The sequence below is a fragment of the Rhinopithecus bieti genome, unplaced genomic scaffold, assembly GCF_001698545.2.
Source record: "Rhinopithecus bieti isolate Rb0 unplaced genomic scaffold, ASM169854v2 scaffold_10654, whole genome shotgun sequence".
In the NCBI taxonomy this organism is placed as follows: Eukaryota; Metazoa; Chordata; class Mammalia; order Primates; family Cercopithecidae; genus Rhinopithecus; species Rhinopithecus bieti.
The window spans coordinates 981842-1007040 of NW_016806688.1; the positions used below are offsets into that span (position 1 = coordinate 981842).

Genomic DNA, 25199 nt, shown 5'->3' on the forward strand with positions numbered 1-25199 from the left:
ATTAATTGGATTTATGGAACAATTGTCTATAGCCTGTTCTCCTTAGTTAACAGTTTACATTGGTGCCAGATTTTGACAATATGTATTTAACTTTTCTACAGTAGTAACCTAAGTGTGAGTGTTTTTAAATGCCATATAAATCAGGGACTCCTAGTTGTTAGGAAAAATCAGTATCTTATCTCTCAAACTAAGTCAGTGCTTTTAAACTGGGCTTTCAGGGAATATCTCTAGATTTTATAAAAGTGTGCTTCCACTAATAATGAATAATGGTAATCTTTTCCCGGTATGTGGAAAAGTAGTTTTAGATCTTAAACGTTTTCAATCCTTTTATGTGAATTACAAATTGTTTGACTAGTAGAAAATAAACAGGACAAAAACTGAGCAGTGATCTTGTTTAGTTCACTCACTTATTTTTTCATTGACACATGCTTGTGATATTTATATAGCTTATCTTTAATATAGCTTTGCTTTTTATTAAATATTGTAGATTTTCTACTGGAATTAAGATTTGTCACGGTATTGCACAGAAAGCACTGTAACTTCCAAGAGCTTTGCCATTAGAAATGGTTTGAGAACCCCCGAACTCACCATCTTGTAAGATACTAGAGGGCAAGGACCTTTTGCCATTATCATCACACATGTTGAATGGAAGCCACTGCAGACTCTTAAGTGGAAAATAACATGAGGAAAATTGGATTTAATATTTTGGGATAAATTTTGGGGGAGTTTTCTGGATGGACTGGTAGAGGTTGAGGGTAAGCATAGGAATGAAGATGGAAGGTAACCACTTTAAACATTGGTAGGTCAGTTTATATTAAGCATTTGATTAAAAGCTCTGAAAACTCTAGCATTATGATCCAAGTTAAAATATTGAGGTAGCTTTCTCTCCTTTTAGTTTGAAAAGTTAATTTTGAATTGATGGACATTATACATGATGACTAAAGCCAATTTTAGCTTACCATTTCTCTCCCCGATGGTCTAAAATATGATTCTAATATCATAACTGTTGTTACAGTCTTGGCCAGTAATTCAGTAAGTAGAAAAGAGTCATTGTCACAAACTTCCAATTACAAGGCTGTAATGTAGCTGTTGAAATGACAACTAAATGAGGAAGACTAGTCTTGCTGGACAAAAAAGCATACGTGACATTTGGGGGGTGGGGAATAGAGAAGGGGGATAAAAAATTGACTTCGATGGACTTTGATCCTAGGGAGTATACAGGGAGATAAATGATAAAGATAAGTATAATAGTGAATAGGAGTAACAGTAGAAGGAGTTATAGTTCAGGTACTATAGGAACTCAAAGAAAATAACATATCAGGTGGGAGAGTCTGGAGGAGGCATTTGATTTAGTGAGTTTTGAATAGGCACAATGAATAGGTTAAGGAGCATTCTACCTCAAGGGAAAAACATGACCCAAGACACTGGCCCTCAAACAAGTGTGTGTTGAATATCTGATGGAGTTGGGTAGTGTTTGTTCTTCCACTGATTTACTCAGTATGATATGTGAATGCCTCTTGAATGGCAAGCACCCTGGCAGGTTGGTGCTGGGAATGTAATAAGATAACCCTCATGGAACTGCAGTCTAACAGAGATAGATAAAACTGACAAATTAATGAATATATAAATCCAAAGTGAGAAAGACTGTTAGGCTACTGAATAACTTGAGTGAGGATAGATGGTATGATTAGGTAATCAGGGAAGGACTCTTTGAGGAAACAAAATGTAAGCTGAAACTGATCTTTCTTAGGAGCCAGTTCACACTGTGGGATATTTACCCTGTCTGAAGTCTTTACCATTGTTGCTACCCCAATATACTTGATTTGACTAAACTAGTCCTCCTTCAAACACAGCCAATGAAATTTCTCTTTTTCATCAATATTTGCTTTATTGATTGCTGAATTATTTACGTGTTATAAAATTTATCATGTTATTCTTGTTTTGCAGAAACCAAAGCTGAAAGACTGGCATCCTCCTGGGGGCTTTATTCTAGGATTATGGGCACTTATTATCATGGTTTTCTTCAAAACTTACGGAATTAAACATATGAAGTTCATTTTTTAGATTTGATGGTGAGTGAAGAAAGCATAGAAGACTGCAACCTTGTATAATAATTTATGTCATTATATATTTTTAAAAATGTGTTTCTCTTGTGTGAATTGGAAATAAGTATAAGGAATCAACTATTAATTTTATAACTTAAAGAAAAATAATTGTTAATGCAATTGCTTAATGGCACTAAATATATTCCAGTTTTGTATTTTGTGTATTATAAAAGCAAATGGAACAAAGAGATCAGAATACATTGATTGTTTTTGAAAATAGTAATTTCCCCTTATCCCAAAAAATTGTGAAGACGTTAAATTCTCACTAACAGAAGTAACTTCGGTTAATTATTTTCTGTATCTCCTCCTAATCTTTCGACTTATGCACATATTTTTTCCCAATATGGAGATCATATGGAATATACTATTTTGTAATATCTTTTTTCATCTTACAATATATTATCAACCTTTTCCCTCTCAAAAATACATTGTGAATAACTGCATAGTATCCACTGTATGAATATTTAATTCATTTCACAGTCTTCTATTGTTTGACCACTTACATTGTACCAAACATTTTCCTTTGGTTTATTCTTTAATGTATTAATATTTTACTGCTGTTCACTCATGGAATCCTGCAACTTTAATTAAAAGCAAAGATGAAAAATTGGTTTTTTAATCTATGGCACTGACAGTCTCCAGGACCTTATATGTTGTCAGTTTATTTGGGAAATTTTAGACCTTTGATAATTTCACTTATTGACTGCTCAAGAGAAACATACCCCATTATTTTTCATTTGTAAGCATTCTGTGATCTTCTAGAATTGGTCACCTCCTCTTCATTTTCCACCTTGAAAGAGAGAGCCAACAAGGACTTTATTTCATTCTGTTTAAGGTAAATCTTGCCCACTGTCTGTATCTATACTTTCCCTGAGAAAAATCCCATAAAGTGGATGGACCTGCGAAGAAAATGTATGCTTATGGCCTAGCCTTCATGTCTGGCTGATGTATTCTATAAGGCAGTAAGGCCTTTTTCTGGTCTCTGATAAGATGCAAGAACTCATATCCCCATCACTGACATTTTAGCTTGGAAATTATATTGAGGCTGTGCTATGACCAACCCCTGATACTGTTTTTTCTTTTCAAACTTTTGCATATGAGTAGAGGAAAAGCCTAAAAGTTCAGCATTTATGTCTGGAGGGATACCTTCAAGTGTCTTACCTGTTTTATGCAAGAACTTATGTGTCCATCTTTATTCAGTACAAAGATCTGTTTTATAATTTTGTTTATGATTGTGGGCAGCATTAAGAAGACAACTCTTCCTCCACAAGAAAACCTCCTAAAATATTCCTTAAGATTTGTTTTTCCTTTTGCACTTAAAACATTACCTTTTAATTGCATGCAAGATTGTCATACTTTTCACAGGCAAAGGATTGACTGTGTTATCTCCCTAGTTAGAACAAATGATATTGAGGCTTTTTGCCAGCTCTGAATCTTTATTTTAATTGATCTTTTTATTGGTGTCTTATATAAATGAGGAAGGAAAATTTTGTCTGATTATGTGAAGGATCTTTCTGTAGGTGAGAAGAAGGGAAAATAAACTTGCAATTGAATAGACTGATCACAGTAGCACTGAGACACACACAGATTGACCATGTTACCCTCCAGACACTCATCCAAGGTCATGGACACCATGGGGAGGCGGAGCTATTTAGGGTGGTAAAGGAACTATGATTGTTCTTGAGCCAAAGTAATTTAGTTTGAATATAATGAAACATACTCTGATGGATAAAGACTGCTAGAAAGTAAAAGGATTCGTCTTCAGAGGTTACAGAAGGTGCCCTTCTTAGTTAAAACCAAACTGGGAAAAGTAATACTGGATAAAATATTCAGGATAAATTTTGCCTCGGCAGAATTTCAAAGGGCAGTTATTCCTCTGTTTCATTGTTGAATCTTCAGAATAGAGTTAAAGCCAAAAGCTTAAAATATGTTAAATGTTTTACTTATAACCATAATCTTTTTACATAGACCATACTCTGCCTTCATAATAACTAAATCCTCTGCATGTGGTAGATGAGTAATTTTGGAAATATTGTCATTGCAATTAAATGGCCTACACTTTAGATGATAATATAAAAACAAATCTTTAAATATATTCTACTTGAGTCACAAAAGCTGAACAACAGAAAGGTGTTTTTGTTTTGCCTTTCTCACAGTGTTGTGGTGAGAATCAGATGAGATAATATTTTGACTAAACACTTCGGAAATTGCAAATATATGGTGGCATTATTGTTCTTGTGTCAGCTCAGGAGGATACCATAGGGGAAGTTAACGGTGACAGTGTCCCTGTTTCTGTTGCACTTATGTATCTTTCTAAGCTACTCAATGTGATTCTTGTTCTCTTTGCTGTTCTTTTTCTCCTTCCCCATGGTGTCCTTCAGAGAGAAAAGGAATGTAGATAAATGAATCCCAGCAGATGTGTCCTGACATTTCAGGGAGGAACAGGGTGTAATGATGCCATCCTGCAAAAGGCAGCCTGTGTGAGAAAAAGAAATCAAATGATGTGGATTTTAAAATTACAAAAGACATTCATTTGCAGTTTATGAAGGGAAAATGTAGTTTGGATACAAAGCTGATTAAATTGGATCAAGAAAAATTAGAATTAACTGCAAAAAATAATGCATGCATTTATGGTTTCGATTTTTATATATTCCCAGCTAGTTGAAAATGATGATTCCCACAGCAAGCATAATTCAGCTTGTTTCTGCTTACTGAGTATTTTCTACTATGGTATATGTTGATAACATTTCTTCCATTATGTATGTTGTATACCAGAGTTACAGTTACTGTGGGAATCATAATTTGAATTTTCGACTCCTGTGTTTCTGGAATCTTTACAACAGATGTTGCATTAACATATAACTTTTTTCAGTTCACTTTACCAAAATTAAGCCCATCTTTAGTAGATACTGTTTTCACATGTGAAAGAAATACGTTATAAACATACCATAAGGTATGGCTACAAAGTAAGGAGATCAGTATCCATTTTTGCTTTATAGAATTGGCCTTATTGCTTCATTGTCACATCTCATACTCAAGGGCATTTACTACAAAGAAAGCGTTCTCCAATGTTGCTGTTCTGTTGCTGCCTGCCCTATTTACACATGTACCTGCTACTTAAATAGGAAAGCCTTTCAATTCATGGACAATACACCTTGGTGGTAACCAGGCTTTTATTTTATTTTTTTTTTTTGTGTGTGTAAAAAATGTACTGTTTTAGAAATGTATGTGAAATATTAGGTTTAACGGTGTAGATCCTAGAGTAAGGGGATTTATATAGATGAAGTTGTAACCAAGAAACTGGTTATTAAAAATTTACTCCAAACATGGAAAGGTGGCCGTGTCATTCTTGTGTCACCTGCACAGCTTGCAGTCTCCGAGACTTTGGAGGACTCTGAGATTTGCCTGCTGAGGCATATCCAGTCATAGGGTCTGTGGGAACCACATGATATGATCCACGTTCGGTTTCCTCTCTTTTGACTGTGGGAGTGCCAGCTGTGACTGTGCTAGAGTTTCAGGGACGGGCATGAGCGAAACTTTCTTAGGGGATCATTTAATAAGGTCATAAATGTAAAGCAAATCACACAATGTCCAACATATACGAAAAGTCAATGTTTTGTTCTTTGCTGGGCAGGACTATCTTGCTTTTAACTTCCACTCAGGCCCAGGGTCTGGTCACTCTTTAGAGAATATTAGCTTTGCTATTCCTAGACTGTCCTTTTCCCATCTGTTTTCAGCAGGCATCACTTTTGGGTAACAGTTTCTTTCGATACTATCCAACGATTTTAATCCATAGACTCTCTTGCCTCCCTTTTCTAGATGTTTTTCCTATTTTAGGTAGATTGAGACTTTTCTCATCTTCCCTCGGCCTGAGTGTTGCATTGTCGTCGTCTTTCATATTCAGTCCACTCTGTTGGGAACACACCTTTAACATGACTTAAGGGACAGTCTTTCCTCACCCTCAGGTTGCAGACGTCTGGATAATCATCTAGTACTGCAAAACAGTGAGCATTACATTTCCAAAAGAACATATCCCCTACTTTCCCTACCCTTTGTTAGAGCTTTTTTAGTTTCAAATGATAAAAACCCAAGTAGAACAAATTTAGGCCAAGAGGGAAATTTGCCGGAACAATATTAGGATATTTTGTATAATCTTTCAGAGTGGGGTCAGGTCTGAGCCTCATCAGGCACTGGCGTGTCTCCTGGATTCTCTTCTCTCTGTGTGTTCCCTTTATTCCTCCTGGAAACTGGCTTTCTGACATGATGGATAGAGCCTCATATTCCATGCTTCTACCACAAGAGAGAGGTAAATTACTCTCTTCCTTTAATTCCAGTTCTACAAGTCTTGTGGAAGAACAGATTAACCTTATTGGCATCACGGGTTCACAGGCCAGAGGGCTAAGGTCTTGTAAGCCCACAAGGACCTCTGGTGGCATACTCCATTAGTGCTCCTCCCAGAGAAGGGTGGGATCACAGGAGCCAGGCAGTTACCCTTATTGCTTTCTGCTAACTTGCTGTTCAATGGGTGGCCCATGGAGCTGCAGTATCCCCCTTGTAGCTTCCTAGAAATGCAGAATGTGATGCCCCTGGCATCACATTGTTAAAATCTTGCATTTTAACAAGATCCCCAGGAGTTTGTGTGCCCGTAAAGTAGCAGAAGCACTGACCTACTATACCTTTCTAGACCAAACAGCTCAATTTTATCTCCTAAAAAGATTGTAAAAGAAGATTACAAACACTAGTGAAATAAGCAGCCATGGTTAGCATCTTTTATGGGTTAATTGACTCTTTAGCATTATTCCTGACTTCTATTCAGACCTTGTAAGACTGTGCACCACTCTCATTCTCTTTCTTTCTGGGGCTTTTTCAAAATACAATAAATGCTTAAAACAAGCAACTAATTAGCATTTATATGTGTAGTATCTTCAAATCCCTTGACACTCCTCTCATCAAGACATGCAGTCTAAACTCCCCACCTCTTGAATATGGGCTGGCCTTAGTGACTTAATTCTAATAAATATAATGTTACAGAATATTACTGCATGACTTCAGAGATCATAAAAAGGATTATAGCACCTGCCCAGCTCTTTTCTAGGACACTTGCTCTCGGAACTCAGCCACTGTCCCCTGAGGAAGCCCAAGCCGCATGGAGAAGTCACATATGTGTATTGCGGAGGGCAGCCCCCTGGCTGAGGTCCCAGCCAGGAGCCAACATCACACTCCAGAGATGTGCAGGCAGAAGCCTCCAGATATTTCCTAACTGCAACCTCAGGAGAGACCCCCAAGTGAGAACCACTTAGTTATCCCCAGAACCATAAGAGAGAATAATTACAAAAGGTTGTTATTTTACTCCATTAGTAGAGAGTGGTTTGTTGTACAACAATTAGTTATTGAAACACTGTGTTAATGAGCTACACACTCTAGTAGATGCTTATGAGGGATACAAGAATCTAATACATTAAAGAGTTACAAGTGGATTCTAGAAAGGAAAAAGCTACATAGAAAATGACGAGTGCTGTATAAAAGTTACAGGATAGGAGCTTAAAGAGAAACCTCTGTTTTTAATTGCTATATAGATATGTTATTAATCTTTTATTTACTATGAGTTGAAGAGGCAGAGCACACATCAAGGAGAAAGTAAAATTTGAGTCATGATTTATAGACGACAAGATTAGATTTCTCTATCCCTTGTCCCTCTCTATTTTCCACTATTGTTCTTTTCAAAATTGTGCATTTTCTTCAATCTTCCTGCTCTACTCAGTTCTTTCATCAAAAGGCTTTGCTTTGTAATCTGAAAATTAAACTGGGGGAAGGTAACCAGCTCAACTTCCTGTTCCACCTCCTACAGATTTGCCTTTATTTTCTCCCATCACAGCCCTACCCACTTCTTTGGGCTCAGAGACTGAGGCAGAGATCCCAATGCTTTGAGTATATTGATCCCATCCCTTTTGGGATCTTGTTTACTCATCTCTTCCTTCAATTTCTTTTTACATAGAAGAACTTCACCTTGAATTTTATAAGATGTGTAAGTTTTCCTCATCTTAAAAATTCCTCTCAAAATACTGTGTCCTCTTCTAAGTGCTTTACAGAGCTCTCCTCTACTTAATTTCATAGCTTTTCTTTTGAAAGAGTGGGCTGCATTCACTTACTGGCTTCCCTGCCTTGCCTTCTCTTCATTGTAAACCCTCTTGTAATCTGGTTTCTGTTCCCACTACTCCCCTGAAATGATTCTCTTTACTGTTTTCAGTGATGGAACTGCCAAATCCAATGGAAACTTTGAGCTTTGCTAATTTGGAGGTCTTTGCAGCCAAGAGGGAGAATGCTTTCATCAGGAGACACAACAGTTTCACTGAATTTGAAGAGAACATTGCCACCTGGTCATTTGAGGCTGTTTATGTCACTAAAACAACAGACCAAAAATGAGAAGTTGCTTCACTGGTTGGAGTGATTGATCTCAATTATCAAAGGGAAACTGAGTTGCTGCTACACACTGAGGAGAAGGAGGATTATGTGGAATCCAGGGGATTATCTGGGGTGCCCATGAGCAGTTCTTACACCAAAAAAAAAAAAAAAAAGGCAGACGATTGAGGACTTCACTCTTCTGAAGGAAGTTTTAGGTCACTCTACTGGATAAAGAATTGACCCGCTGAGCTTCTGGCCAAGGTCAAAAGAAATATAAGCCAGAGGTATCAACTATGGCCTTGTGCCCCACTACTGAAATGAGGACTGTACTGGCTTTGTGTTATTTGTAGTCTTTGTAGTCTCTTTGGCTATTATATGTTTATGCAGGCTATTTCTTTCTCTTTTTTCCATTTTTATTTTTACACAAACTAGTGGTGCTTAACCATACATAATAGTCTTAAGGCAAGAAAATAATCAGTGAAACTATCATAGAATTTGAGGAGTAATGACTATAGCTGGCAATGGATACAGTGATGGTTAGGACTGTGCATCTCTTTATTTTGTGAAGGGTGAGAATTTCTTCATTTGTGAGAATAGCAATATCTTGTTAGGTGGAAACACAGAGTTGCCTCATTGTACAGAACTCACATGAGTGAAGGGTAAATATGGAAAATGAGTAGCTAAAGGAATGTACTGTTCCCAGTTATCAACTCATTGCCTCAACCCCCAATCCATTTATTACCATTTTAGGATAATGGAGCTGAGCCCCTTAAGAATTTCTTCTTTACAGTGAACATGTTGCTAAGCTTTGTCAATAGACAGTGCTGGAGGATCACAGAAGGAAGGAGCTTTTCTTCTTGTTTCTGGTGATCTTCTGCAGAGAGAGAGAGAGAGAGAGAGAAAGAAAGAAATATATATAGAGAGAGAGTACATGTGTTTGTGCACACGCTCTGTGTTTTCTGCCGTGCCCAGTGGCCGGCAGCACAGAGCACCTTCCTGTAAACAACTTTATAGTGGGCTGGCTACCAGCAAAACACCTTCACTTGAATGGCTGCCTCAGGCAACTGGTTCCAGCCATTTTAAGCAAAGTGCAGATGGTGGGCACATCCTTATGAACATCTTCCCCCAGGATACCTCCTTGCAGAGAGCTGCTAACAGGGCAGCTTCCTCTGAACAACTTTCCCCACATTCCTTCAAGTGGCTTTTCAGTGAATTCTGAGACATGGCTCCTCCCTGAGGATATAACCTTAGCACTCCAAGGGGCAGTTTTCCAGCAAGCTCCACTGACATGACACCTCAGTGAACTTCTCTGCCAGTCTGCCTTGCCATGCCCTCTCCAATGATGTCTGATTTCAGCCCTGGGAGGAGTTGGCTTCTTCCTTGGACTTCTGGCTCAGTCCCAGGGTAGGAGGCTGCCCATTAAATTTCTCCTTGGTAATTGGGATCAATCACTCCACCAGTGAAGCAACTCCTTATTTTTGGCCCATTGGTTTAGTGACATAAACAGCCTCAAATGACCAGTTGGCAATCTTCTCTTCAAATTCAGTGAAATTACTGTTAATGTCTCCTGATGAAAGCATTCCCACTTTTGGGGACGAAGACCTCCAAAGTAGCAAAGCTCAAGAGAATGTGCCTGCCTCTCCTGTATTCTTTAGAGTACTTGTTATCTCTCACTAGCAACTGCCCCTTTTGTCAGGCCTCTGAGCCAAAGCTAAGCCATCATATCCCCTGTGACCTGCACGTACACATCCAGATGGCCGGTTCATGCCTTAACTGATGACATTCCACCACAAAAGAAGTGAAAATGGCCTGTTCCTGCCTTAACTGATGACATTACCTTGTGAAATTCCTTTTCCTGGCTCATCCTGGCTCAAAAGCTCCCCACTGAGCACCTTGTGACCCCCGCCCTGCCCACCAGAGAAAAACCCCCTTTGACTGTAATTTTCCTTTACCTACCCAAATCCTATAAAACGGTGCACTCCTATCTCCCTTCGCTGACACTCTTTTCGGACTCAGCCCGCCTGCACCCAGGTAATTAAAAAGCTTTATTGCTCACACAAAGCATGTATGGTGGTCCCTTCATATGGATGCGCATGATACCTTTACTCTATTTCTTTTTTCAAATTGCCATGTAATTTCTGTGTCCTGATTGGACTTTCACTGATACAAGTCCTTAAAGAAACTAGATGGTATTGTTACCGGGGAGGGTCCTTGCTCCCAGGGCTCCCAAGATGGTGGCGGGCCGCTTCCAACATGGTGGCAAGCCTCGTGTTCTCTGACCCGGGGTTCTTGGCCTCACAGATTCCAAGGAATGGAATCTTGGACCATGCGGTCAGTGTTATAGCTCTATTAGAAGCCATGGGTCACGGAAGAGAACCGTGGAACCCAGTGACTAGTGTTCAGCTTGATTAGGACAAACCCAGGCACTTAGCTGTGCAGGAACAATGGCAAGCCTTTAGCCCGATATGGAGTGGCAATGGGTGCCTAGCTGGATCAGGAGCACAGCAGACACTCTGCCAGATCCGGAGGGATGGAAGTCAGCAGCGGGTCTGTGATGGTGGCAAACAACAGTGGTGGACAGTGAACGAATGCTCAGCTCAAGCCGTAACAAAACACGGACCAGAAGAGTACAGTTGCAGGATTTAATAGAGTGAAATAGAGTGAAAACAGAGCTCCCCTATAAGGGGAGGGGACCCAAAGGGGGTTGCAGTAGCCGGCCTGCATGCCTGGGTTTATGTCCTGATCCTTATCCTTCCCGCTGTGCTCTCAGGCAATAGATGATTGGCTATTTATTTACCTCCTGTTTTGCCTAATTAGCATTTTAGTGGGCTCTCTGATTGGTCAGGTGTGGGCTAAGTTGCAAGCCCCGTGTTTAAAGGTAGGTGTGGTCACCTTCCCAGCTAGGCTTAAGGATTCTTAATCGGCCTAGGAAATCCAGCTAGTCCTGTCTCTCAGGCCCCCCTCTCAACAGGAAAATCCAAGTGCTGTTGGAGAGGTTGGCCGACAACCGCTCTAACTGCTACCTACTGAACTGGGGCGCAGTAGGGGTGGTGCAGTTGAGATTTCCTTGGGAGGGGTGCCTTCGATGTCATTAACATCGGAGCATGGGCTAGCAGGTTGGTCCAGGGGTCCACAGTAGATCTTAGTCATGGACTGCATCTGGGACTCCATTTGAAGAACCGTTTGTAGTTTTATAGCTTCGATTCTGGAAGAGACAAACTTAACAAGGAGGTTAAAGATACAGGGTGCAAAGAGTAGCAATATTATACTTGCCAGAGGTCCTAAGAAGGGGAGAATCCAGGGCATCCATTGGCTGAGGAGGCTCCAGGGTCCAGTGTTTTGAAGCTCCTCTGCTCTACGTTATATTCGATCTCAAATTTCTTTAGCTTTCTCAGCGACGATTCCTGATTGATTAACATAATAACAGTATTTTCCCCTAAAAATAAACAGGTTCCCCCTCTTTTGGCGGTTAGCAAGTCTAAAGCTCTTCGATTTTGAAGGACTACTGCTGCTAGGGAGTTAAGTTGATCTTGCAAGGTGACCAGGGAGTTGGCGACCCATTTCATGTCACCATTTAGTTCTTGAGATAGTTTGTAGTAGAACTTAGTAGAGGTTGTGATACCACCAACGCCAGTACCTAGTCCACCTAGCACTCCTGCTCTGATAACAAAAGGAAGAATGGGTACTCTTTTTTGTGGGGCTTAGGTATGACATAATTGTGTAAATCTTGTTCAGTGTAGATGGTCATAGGGGGCACTAAGAATGAGAGGAAGCACATAGATTCTAAAGAGCCATTCAAACAATGATAGGAAGCACATAGATTCTAAAGAGCCATTCAAACAATGATAGGCTGAGGTGCCACAGACAAAAAATATTCCTGAGGGTAGGTAGACTGTTCGAGTGGGAGGAGTTACCCACCTGATGCATTGGTAGTTGGTTGTGTCTATAGTATTGATAAATTTTACACAGGTGAGGTTTGAAGTATGGGTTATTTCCAGATTGGAAACAAGAGGTCCTACTAAAATGGAAGTGGTGTTTATTTCTGTGCTGAAGTTGTTCCATTGTTCAGAAACCTGTTATGCCAAGGAACCCTCTTAGTTGCTTTAGGGTTTTGGGATGAGGATAAGGCAGTATAAGCTGGACACGTTCCTCACTGAGGGCCCTGGTGCCTTTGTATAATTTTAGCCCTAAGTATTTAACCTGCTGTGAGCAGACCGGAGCCTTTGGTTTGGAAACCTTGTAGCCACAGGTAGCAAGGAAATTTAAGAGCGCTTGGGTGACTTGATGGCACAAGGTTTCTGAACGGGTGGCTAAAAGTAAATCATCCATGTACTGAAGGACAAGAGTGTCCAGGTATGAGAATTGGCTCAAGTCTTGGGCTAAAGCCTGGCCAAATAGATGGGGGCTATCCCCGAACCCTTGAGATGAAACAGTCCAACTAAACAAGAATTGAGAGTCAGGATGTACAGGGATGCAGAAAAAGGCATCCTTAAGGTCCAGGACTGTAAACCACTCTGCTTCCTCTGGTATTTGTGAAAGCAGAGTATAAGGGCTAGGTACAGCTGGGTATAGAGTAACAACAACCTCATTGATAATCCTGAGATCTTGCACTAACCTCCACTGTCCGTTGGGTTTCTGTACTCCTAAAATTGGAGTATTGCAGGGGCTATTGTATGGTTTTACTAGGCCTTGGGCTTTTAGGTCCTTAACAATCCTTTGGAGGCCTTGTTGGGCCTCGGGTCTGAGGGGGTACTGCCTTTGGTAGGGAAAGAAGGCAGAATCCTTTAGTTTAACTTGAACAGGATGGGCATTTTTTGCTCATCCATATTGTCCTTCTGTTGCCCAGACTTCAGGATTAATTCCTTCCTCAAGCAGGGGACAACAAATGGGTGTTCCTTCTCCTATGTTCAGGTGTATAATGGCCCCTGCTTTTGCTAGAATGTCTCTCCCTAACAAGGGAGTGAGGCTTTCAGGCATAATTAGAAAAGCATGTGAAAGGAGTAAAGTTCACCCAGTTACAACTTAGTGGCTGGGAGAAGTATCTAGTGACTGGCTGTCCTAGGACCCCTCAGATAGTGACAGATCTGGAGGACAGCTGTCCAGGACAGGAGAGTAAGGGTGAGAAGGCCAAGCCAGTGTCCAGGAGACAGTTAACCTCCTGGCCCTCAATGATCAAGTATACCAGGGGCTCTGTGAGGGTGATGGCATGGGCTGGCACTTGCCCCGGGCACCCTCAGCCCTACTGCTGGCTTCTGACTCAGAGGACCTTCATCCCCTGGGGCAGTGCGCCTTCCAGTGATTCCCTTGACATAAGGGGTGTGGACGAGGGGGCAGCTTACCTCTTCTTGGAGAATCTTTTTTAAAGTGTCCTTGTAGACGCACTGAAAGCAAGCCCTATTAGGCATTTGATTTGTCCAGCTTATCCCTTTTCCAGAGCCTCCAAAGTCCGCTTGCCTGAGGGCCATGACATGACTAAAGCGGTGGCCTTTTTTTATCCCATTTGTCGCTTTCCGCCTGCTCCTCCTGATCTCTATTATAAAAAAATGTTGCCAAGTTCAATAGGGTTTCTAAGTTTTGCTCTGGGCCTAAGGCAGATTTTTGAAGTTTTTTTCCTAATGTCTGCAGCTGACTGAGTGATAAACTTATCCTTTAAGATTAGTTGGCCTTCAATAGAGTCAGGTGACAGGGAGGTATGCTTCCTCAATGCCTCCCTTAGTCTCTCCAGAAAGGCAGTAGGATTTTCTTCCTTCACCTGTGTTACAGTGGACATCACTGAATAATTCATAGGCTTCTTCCTAGTTTTCCTTAGTCCTTTTAGCACGCAAGTTAGCAAATGTCTGCAGCACAAATCTTCATGTTCTGATTCTGTGTCCCAACGAGGGTCTACACTGGGAACTGCCTGCTGGCCTGTGGGGAATCGTTCTTTCCTCTGTTGTCATCATTTGACCTGACTGTAATACCAGAGATTCGCCAAACTTTTGGGCTGCAGTTATGGCAGCATTTCTCTCATTTGGGGTTAGTGTCTGATTTAGCAGTAACATTATATCTCTCCATGTCAGATCCAAGGAGTGTCCTAACCCTTGTAAAACATCAATATAGCCATCAGGGTTATCTGAGAATTTACCTAAGTCTATTTTAATTTGCTTTAAATCTGAGAGAGAAAACTCTACATGCATTCTGGCTGGGTCGAATTCTCCTCCTCCCACTGCTTGGAGGGGGCATAATCAGGGAATATTCACCCTCTTTAGTTCATTGTTTACCCCTTTATCTATCTCCTTTTGGACCGAATGGGTTGAACTAATACTCCTTATTAGTTGGGGAAGGAGTCAGGGGACGCTGGGGTAGGGAGGTAGACTTTGAGGGCTTCCTGTAGGGCATAAATCACACTTTTTACATAATCACGAGTTGTCTCTTAATGAAAAGAAAGTTTGTACATATGGCACTTCACTCCATTTGCCTTCTTTTCTACAAAAGAGGTCTAGTTTTAAGATGGTGTTAAAATTTATACTTCCCTCAGGACGCCAGGTTTCTCCCCCTTGAAGAGGATATCATTGTCAGGCGGTACTGCAGAAGAATATAAGTCATTTATTTATTAGCGTCTGAGGGTCAAATTGGTCCTAATTCTCCAGAATACATCTTAGGGGTGTTTTTGCCTCGGGGGGAACGTTTCCCATCTGAAAAAAGAATATAGGGATGCCAGCACCCCTAGTCATTTTCCGATGAGCATTAGTCATAGAGCGCCCTCTATGGTCCTAATGCTTATTCCTTTTCAGGGTGCGTAACCACCTGTGGACCTCTGCTTATCGGATTAGTTACGCTCACTGACAGTAGCAGTCCTGCACCTGTTTTCCTACCTCTCTTGACCACAAAGAAAGGGATCCAGGCTGCTGGATTCTAGTGGTCCTTTACCAGCGTGCCTAACATTGCCTTTGTGCTCAGTGGTGAGTTCCTTTCCAGGGTGTGTAACCACTCACAGTCCTCTGCTTATCGGATTAGTTATGCTCACCAATGTAGCAGTCCTGCACCTGTTTTCCCACTTCTCTTGACCACAAAGAAAGGGGTCCGGGCTGCTGGATTCTAGTGGTCTTTTACCAGTGTGCCCAACATTGCCTTTGCGCTCAGGGGTGAGTCCTAGAGCTGGACTGGTATTTCATAACAACCCAGCTGCCCCATCAAGATACATTCCTATAAACAACAGTTCCTATGCAAATTCGTTTGAGAGAGGGTGTAGCTAACCTTTTGAGTCAGGACTGAGCTAGTCTTTTGATTCTGTAAGTATTTTAAGGCTTGGCTAAGTGCAAACAGCTCGCACGTTTGAGGAGACCAATTATTAGGCAAATTTTCTAACTCTGCTTCCACAAGCGTCTCCGTATCAATTACTGAATACCCATTGGGTTTTTTTTCTCAGTCACCTGGGAGGAACCATCTATCGTCCTGTCCTGAAGGGAGTTCCTTTTAGGTCTGGTCGGACCTTGTATGGTAATTAAGATTTAAATCCCCTGTTAGGAAATCTGCTGGGTTAAGGATTTTTTACAGGACAGCTCTGGGTTGTCAGTGGCATCAGTGCTTTCGGGCTATGCCCTTATTTACACTGACAACCAAGTGGTATTGGAGTGTTATAGGGTCACAGAGAAGACCTTCAATGATTAATTACAGGTTTTAAATTTACCCTGGCTTTTAAATAAATAGGGCACACTTTTTTACTTTTTCTATCTTTTTATTTTTCTCTTTGACGCCCTCTTTGTCTCTCTCTACATCTCTCTCTCTCCGAGTCTCTCTCTCTCAGCCATTACAAACTTGGGGCCCTGGCAAGGGTGGTGGGGAACAGGTCCAACATAACAGCCTATGTCGAGAGCTGTATACCTAAATCGGGAGGGACACCAGGGACAAGACTCCCTGGGTTTATAACCTAGATGCCTAAGGACACAGCCTAGAGCTTCCTTAGATCCCTTTGGAGATACAACTTGCTAGAGGAAATGAAAGTCTCAACCATTAGTATCTAGGAGGCAGGGATCAGAGGAAGTAGATTCAGAGGTAAGGAGATTTTTGGGGCTACACTTTCAAGATTATGGTGGTCGGGACCCAGGAAGTATGGGTCAGAAGGAAAAGTAGGGGCACACGCATGGGCAACTGTTGAGTAGAGACTTCTGGCTGTGCCATGACCTCAACCGGCTACTGCCGGGAGTTTGGGATGACAGCATTCTGCCTCTAGTCGGCCCTCGGCTTCCCAAGAAAATTGAAAGTGGAAGCTGGCTCCAGGCAGACCAATGTCCCCAACCCAGAAGGGTTGGGTACTGTTAGAAAGTCCTTCCCCAGATAGCCTCACACCTGAGCCTTAAGTCCAGCGGCCGTGTTAATCGTTTTTAACTGGCCGACAGGTGCCTGGTACTTTCCTCCAATTCTAAGGAAGGATAGGACAGAATAGCAAGCGAAAGTGGTCCAATATTACCACTTTTGGAGGTCCCTTCGTGGTCGCCAAAATGTTACCCGGGGGGTCCTTGCTCCCAGAGCTCCCAAGATGGTGGTGGGCAGCTTCCAAAATGGCAGTGGGCCACTTCCAACATGGTGGCAAGCCTCGTGTTCTCTGACCTGGGGTTCTTGGTCTCACAGATTCCAAAGGATGGAATTTTGGGCCATGCAGTGAGTGTTGTCGCTCTATTCTAAGCCGTGGGTCACGGAAGAGAACCATCAGCTTGATTAGGATGAACCCAGGGACTTAGCCATGCAGGAAAAATGGCAAGCCTTTAGCCCAATCGGGAGTGGCAATGGGCGCCTTGCTGGATCAGGAGCACAGCGGATACCCTGCCCGATCTGGAGGGATGGAAGTCAACGGCGGGTCTGCGATGGCGGCAAACAGCAGTGGTGGAGGGCAAATGAATGCTCAGCTCGAGCGGTAACAAAACATGGACCATAAGAGTACAGTTGCAAGATTTAATAGAGTGAAATAGAGTGAAAACAGAGCTCCTGTATAAGAGGAGGGGACCCAAAGGGGGTTGCTGTAGCTGGCTCGAATGCCTGGGTTTATATCCCAATTCTTGTCCCTCCTGCTGTGCTCTCAGGCAATAGATGATTGGCTATTTCTTTAACTCCTGTTTTGCCTAATTAGCATTTTAGTGAGCTCTCTGGTTGGGTGTGGGCTAAGTTGCAAGCCCCATGTTTAAAGGTGGAAGCAGTCACCTTCCCAGCTAGACTTAGGGATTCTTAGTTGACCTAGGAAATCCAGCTAGTCCTATCTCTCAGTATTACATGATGAAATTCTTGGCCATGGTCATTTCAATTGTTCAGATTGTTCCTCTGGGTTTAAGGAAAAGTCTTATTCTCTCCGAAAGAGATGAAAAAAGAGTCAGAGCACATTCTTGACCACCTTCCCTAATTCTGAGGGCTACCCTGGGATGCAAATGTTCATTGCAACACTATTCACAATAGCAAAGACATGGAATCAACCTAAATGCCCACCAGTGATAGACTGGATAAAGAAGATGTGGTGTATATATACCATGGAATGCTATACAACCATAAAAAAAAATGAGATTATGTCTTTTGCAGGAACATAGATGAAGCTGGAGGTATTATTCTTAGCAAGCTAATGCAGGAACAGAAAACCAAACACCACATGTTCTCACTTATAAGTGTGAGCTAAAGAATGAGAACACATGAATACACAGAAGGGAACAACAAAGACACTGGCAACTACTTGGGGGTGGAGGGTGGGGGGAGGGACAGGCTCAGAAAAGGTAACTACTGGGTGGTGGGCTTAATACCTGAGTGATGAAATAATTCTGTACAACAAATCCCCGTGACACGAGTTCACCTAGGTAACAAACCTGCACATATAGTTGCAAACCTAAAATAAAAGTTAAAAAGAAAAGACATGAAAAGGCACCACCTTCTGACACTGTTCTGGGAGTTGGATCTGTTCTATGTGACTCACAGACCTATCATATATGTGAAAGCCATCCCGCAAGAGTCTGAGTGACTGTTTTAATAACCCTGAATTCTTCTGGCTTAGGCAGCCTGTCCTTGCTTCTTCTGACAAGTACAGGAAATGGAAAGATTCCGGAGCAGGAGGAGCTTCCTGTAACCCTGCTAAGAAGGGAGATAGATCAAAAGAGAAAAAAAACATATTAGCGGCCAATCGGTGTAGGAAATGTTCTAGATTAGTTAGCTACAAAGTTGTTTGCAGATTAAGCCTGAATGGTATAGAAGTTAAAAGCCTAAGCTTTGCATTTCTGTCGCTTGTCAGTCTGATAAATGTACACTATACAAGGAACATAATGATTAAAATTACAAATAAGAAAATACATTTATAAACCAAGAAAACCAAATGTGGAGGAAAAAAATTGAGATTGAAATAAGAGAAATCAAATAAAAGGAATACAGATAACACATTGAACTCGTTAAAAAAAGAAAACCAGGGGCTCAGAAATTAAAAGTGTAACTAGGGAAAAATTAGAATAAAATAATCAAAATTTTAGATGTTAAAATCAGAAACATAGAATTTCGAGGATATAGTTGCGAATAAAGCCTAAGGAGAAAAGGTAACAACAATGTTTTCAAGTGAAAACAATGAAGGAAAAAATTAAATGGAATAGAAAGAGTAAGCCAGGTAGCTGAAACCTGTTAAAGAAAGATAAAAACTAAGCAAAAATCTAGTCAAAGGAATATATCATTCTGTAAGTGCTAAACATTTAGAGAACAAAACAACCTAAATGTAGAAGACAAGAGCTGAACAATTTAAAACATGAGAAGAGCAAATATTTTTTGAAAACAAATTACCTTCTTTTAAAGACATCTGGCTTTTGTTATTATTATTCTCCAAATACTAAAGCAGCCACACATTCCAGTAGATTGTCTCTGTACTTTTGATTCCAGAGGCCAGGTTCTTTGCAAAGCATCCCTCAGGGTTCCTTTAGGCCAAAGCCAAAGGTAGCAAGCAGTTCAAAATGTTTAACCTCTTCTGGCTCCTCTGTCTCCAAAGGCTCTTGTCTCCTGTGTCTGCATGGCCTTTAATTAGATAACATGAGGAGATGGCCATGGAAACAGGCTGGAAAGATACATGCCCTGGTTTGGCCAGCTCTGTTGTCTGCCTTGGCTCTGCAAGCAGTCCTGCAGACATGCACTTCACTGCTTGCCAGGAAGCCCAGGAATCACTCCACAAATATATTGCCTGCCTACATAGCTCCAGTCGCTGAGGTTATTATGGACTCTCCTTCTTCTTCTCATGTTGCTGACTGCAGTTTAGACAATCATACTGTTTTGCAATATTTCAGGCCACAGGTAGAGAGTAAGTCAGTGGTTTTCAAACTTTTGCCCTACCACCCACAATAAGAAGTACATTTCATTTAGTGACTCAATACATACATATACGTATATATCTATATAACTGAAAAACAAAATTTGTAAAATAAATACCCTCTCTAATATCATGCCCTCTGTTGCTTTCTTTGTATTGTGTATTACAGAATTGTCTCATGTGGGAGCTGGAGCAATGGTTTTTGAAAACATTTTGCTGGCTGGGCGCGGTAGCCAACACTTTGGGAGGCTGAGGCAGGTAGATCACGAGGTCAAGAGATCGAGACCATCCTGGCCAACATGGTGAAATCCCGTCTCTACTAAAAATACAAAATTAGCTGGGCGTGGTGGCACACACCTGTAGTCCCAGCTACTCAGGAGGCTGAGGCAGGAGAATCACTTGAACCCGGCAGGTGGAGGTTGCAGTGAGCCAAGATCTCACCACTACACTCCAGCCTGGCGACAGACTGACTTTGTCTCAAAAAAAAAAAAAAAAAAACTTCCATTCACACTAAGAAATACATTTAACATTGTGTCCCAATATACATATGTGTATGTATCTATATAATTAAAAGTTTCACAATGCAATACTCTTTATTTTAATAGCATATCTTTTCATCTTTTATTGTATTGTATTATAGTTCTGTTTACAGCTTCTCAGCTATATCTACCTACATTAGCAACTCCAGGATTGCTACCAAGCCAACTCAATGACAGCATAGAGAACCACAGGCAAGGAAAGTGCCCAAAAGGATGGTAGAATCACTACAACACCTTTGTACTGAAAATGCACTTTACTCCTTCCTATTGTCGATCTGGTCTATACATTGTGTCTTTGTTCCCCCAATATTTGTGAAATATAAATATTTTTTATCTGTAAGGTGCTTACAATAGGGGATGGGGAGCCAGGATACTGGTGAAGAGAGCTCTAGAAGGGTTTCTACATGTCATTAAATGGAGAGTATCTGTTGGACATAATTTTTTTGGAAGCTACAGAAAATCCTGTTTGAGCACACTTAAATAAAAAGTAGAATTTATTTACATAACTGAATGTTTAGCAGATATTTGTCTTCAGGCTCAGCTTGATCCAGGACTCAATGATATTCTAAGATGCATCTCTCAGTTCTGTTTCCCTGAAATGTCCCCATTCTCAAGGTGGCTCCCCTTGTGTTTGCAAATATGACTATAATAGTTCCAAACCCTAAAGCACCATGAACTGGAGGAAAAGTTTATGTGTCTGCCTAGGGTCATGTTCTCATTCCTGAACCAACTTTTGTGTCTTGGGAGACAGGATATGCCAACAGGTGTAAGCCAGTCAGGGCCTACTCCTGGAGCTCCCACATGATTAAGAGTGGGAGGACTGATTTTTCAAAGAAAATAAAGAGAACTGTGACTTGGAAGATGGGAAAATGGAAGTGGGGCTGCCAAGGGCAGATGCTTACTCCACTGAGCCTCAAATGCAGCAAGGAGATAGGAAAAAAGTTGTGGTGGGGAAGCCTTGTCAGTGGGGGGGCAAGCCTGGGACAAGGGCAGCACTGTAGGTGGAAGGAGCAGCATGAGTGAGGCCTGGGGCCACCTTATGTCATCTGGTGTAGCTGGAGCTTCAGGACACACACTGAGGAGCAGTGAAAGATGAGACGAGAGCTGATAAAGCAGCCTGTGGGTTCTGATTTCCAGGCTACAGACTGAAGACTAAATTTAACAGCTAGTCAGAATTCAGAGAAAGATTTTAAGTAAAATTAGCACCGTAGGAGATTAACTTTGCATTAATGAAATGGGACAGAAATGCATTGGAGAAAGACAATCCTGGAAGATTACAGTATTCCAGGCAAGAGTTAATGGAGTGCCAAACAGGGTAGCAGTGAGTGTAGAGAAAGGAGAGGAATTGATTCCAAAGCTCTGTGCCCCTGTATCCCATCACCCCATGAAATTTTCCATTCTGTTGACTTATGCAAAGGCGGGAGAGATCCTTTAATATTTAATTGGCTTCAAACAAAGATTAAATAATTCCTGAGAGCTTTACTTTTCAAAAAGGAAGAAACCACCTGTTGGAAAAAAATAAATGAATAGTTATGTAGCTCATCACAGAAATCTATTTCATCACATGGTTCAATAACTTTGCAACAAATGAAATGAAACAAAGATGTTTCTAAGTCACCAAACAGGCTCCAGAAGTCTCTCTCCCTAGAGCCCTATGTTCAGAATTCTTCTCATCCCTATCTTACAGAGCCTTCATTCCAACCATCCAGTGTTACATATGTGCATTTTTTATTACCCACTAGATTATGATGAGGGTTTGGGGTGACAGAAACCTCTTCAGGTTGAGTACAATAATTTCTTTTCCTCTTTCACAAGCTCCTCTACTTGGATCCAAGCACCATGGCTGGAGCCGAGATATGGATATGAATCCCAACTAGACCTGAACCTAGGGAGGCTCTGGTTTAGTGTGGGAAGTAAGGCATTTAACAAGTGCTGGGAGAGACATGGGCACAGAGTGCAGTGGGAGGAGAGGTCCGCTGTGTGCGGTAAGAACTGGAAATGCTTCATCAGAGGCAATACTTAATAACAAGTCTTAAAAGATAGGTGGTCAAAGAAGGCAGCAGAAAAGAGGGTCTTTGGAAAGTGCTTATCTGGCAGATGGATGTTTGAACATGGAGAATGCCAAAGCAACGTTGAACTCATGATGTCTTCAGAAATACGTAGCAATTTCTTAGAGAAACTCTCAGAGGACTCTAAGTTGCCTGAATCCAGTCAATAGACTCAACCTCTGTCCACGCTGGGGCTGAATCATCTGGTAAAAATCAACATATAAATTTGGAGTTTACACAGATTTTTATTTATTTTGTATCTATTATTATTATTATTATTATTATTATTATTATTATTATTTTTGAGACGGAGTCTCACTCTGTCGCCCAGGCTGGAGTGCAGTGGTGCCATCTCTGCTCCCTGCAAGCTCTGCCTCCCGGGTTCACACCATTCTCCTGTCTCAGCCTCCCTAGTAGCCAGGACTACAGGCACCCGCCACCACGCCCGGCTAATTTTTTGTATTTTTAGTAGAGACGGGGTTTCACTGTGTTAGCCAGGATGGTCTCGATCTCCTGATCTCGTGATCCACTCCCCTCGAGCCACCGCATCTGGCCCGATTTTTATATATTCTTATTTAATTTCGTTTTAAAGAGACAAGGTCTTGCTGTGTTGCCTAGGCCAGATTGCAGTGGTGCGATCATAGCTCTCTGTAACCTCAAGCTTCTATGTTCAAGAAATCCCCCCACCTCAGCCTTTTGAGTTACTGGGACTACAGATAGGCATCATCACCCCAGGCTAATTTTAAAAAGTGTATTTTTGTAGAAACAGGATCTTACTATGTTGCCCGGGCTGCTCTTGAACTCCTGGCCTCAAGTGATCTCCCTGCCTCAGCTTCCCAAAGCTTATTTAATTTTTACTACAATGCTGTACAGTGGAAATACTAGGAGGCAACCCAGTTTTACAGAAAACAGGTTTAGCAAAGTCATCAAGAGTCATACAGCTGGGAAGGGAGGATGAAGTGGCCTCCAGAGATGGGCTGGCTTACAGGTCTTTTGCTGCACTGGAGCGTACAGCTTCTACCTGCTCTGATTGCAATGACTTTGTCCCTTTGGAGTTGAATCGGACAACTTGGGATCCCTTTTCTGTCCATTGCAATGTCACTTCTTTATTTGTGTACCAGCATAAGCCCAACAGTTTCGACACCTGTTCAGTGAAGAAGGCTTTTACAGACAGAACAAACCGTACACGCACACACACACGCAAGAATCATGGGTAATCTGTGGTGAAAGACATCTGGTGTTAAGGATACAGGTTTATTATTACAAAAATAAGTCAAGCAAGATTCGTTTCTCTTCTACCTTAGAGACACTTATACTGAGAAGAAGGACTAATTTAAAGAAATTGAAACATCTGTACTCGAAGTTATTTTTTATGTCTTTCTTTAAAATAACAGTTTTTAAATATTCCTAGAATCCCATAAAGCATTGTTTTGTAACTGCCATGCTTAATGATCTTCAGTGATACCCTGCTAATGTCACGAGGTTCACACCCTTTAGCTGGGAATTCAAGGTCTGCAATAATGTCACCACAACCTAGATTTCTAGTTTTCTTTCCAAGCTCTCCTCTCCACCCCTGAGAGTTTCCCTCCTCTTTGTCTGTGCTTGCTTCTCTCTGCTTACCTTCAATTTCAGTCCTGGCTCCTCAGTGAAACCTGCTACTACTGACAATACTGTCTATACTGAAAATACTTGGCCAAAATCCAAAAACTTATTCTGAGGACTAACACCCAAATTTGGCACATTGTGGCACAAATGTCTTGCCAGTGAAATCACTTACCAGTTTAGTATGGTCTTCTCTCACCCTGTGAGTGAGTCTGGTTAGTGATGCTTCTCCTTCAACATCTTGCATTTGATGAAAAAAGATAACTCTAGTCTCAGGAAGGGCCTACGAGCTGCATGGCCCATTTGGTAACAGTCAAATCCATATCTTGTTACAAACTCAAAGAATGACAAGTACTAGTAACGAAAAGGCAGGTGATATGGTTTTGCTGTGTCCCCACCCAAATCTCATCCTGAATTGTAGTTCCCATAATCTGCATGTACTGTGGGAGTGACCCAGTGGGAAGTAATTGAATCATGGGGGCGGTAACCCCCATGCTGCTGCTCTCATGATAGTGAGTGAGTTCTCATGAGATCTGATGGTTTTAGAAGGGGTTTTCCCCACTTCCACTGGCACTTCTCGCTTGCCTACCACCATGTAAGACATGGCTTTGCTGCTCCTTCACCTTTTGCCATGATTACAAGGCCTCCCCAGCCATGTGGAGCTGTGAGTCCATTAAACCTCTTTTTCTTTATAAGTTACCCAGTCTTGGGTATGTCTTTTTTTTTTTTTTTTTTTTTTTTTTTGAGACGCAGTCTCGCTCTGTCGTGCAGTGGCGCGATCTCGGCTCACTGCAAGCTCCGCCTCCCAGGTTCAGGCCATTCTCCTGCCTCAGCCTCCCGAGTAGCTGGGACTACAGGCGCCTGCCACCACGCCCGGCTAATTTTCTGTATTTTTAGTCGAGACGGGATTTCACCGTGTTAGCCAGAATGGTCTCGATCTCCTGACCTCGTGATCCGCCCGCCTCGGCCTCCCAAAGTGCTGGGATTACAGGCGTGAGCCACCGCGCCTGGCCGGGTATATCTTTATTAGCAACGTGAGAGTGGAATAATACAGCAGGGCATGAGAAAAATCAAGGTAACCCTCCCAACATATTGTCTGGTTTTAATCCCTTATTAAAAATGCCAGGCCAGCTCAAATGAGACTCATGTCTGAAATCCAGAAAAGGAAGGAGGCTAACATGTGGGCACCAGAGGCAAAAGAATATGGTTT

General features: G+C 41.7%; 1 protein-coding gene across 2 annotated transcripts in view; it reads left to right on the plus strand.

The window, feature by feature from the left end:
- PIGK (phosphatidylinositol glycan anchor biosynthesis class K) overlaps positions 1–20060 on the plus strand; it is a 143097-nt gene extending 123037 nt beyond the window's left edge. Inside the window, exons 11-12 of one of the 2 annotated variants that reach the window (XM_017877406.1) lie at positions 1948–2072; positions 19970–20060. In XM_017877406.1, coding sequence (XP_017732895.1) covers positions 1948–2064 — 117 coding nt within the window. In that variant the 3' untranslated portion in view covers positions 2065–2072; positions 19970–20060. Of the gene's footprint in view, positions 1–1947; positions 3663–19969 lie in introns of those variants that run through there. The other variant, XM_017877405.1, reaches the window with a different exon arrangement.
- The last annotated feature ends 5139 nt before the right edge of the window (positions 20061–25199 follow it).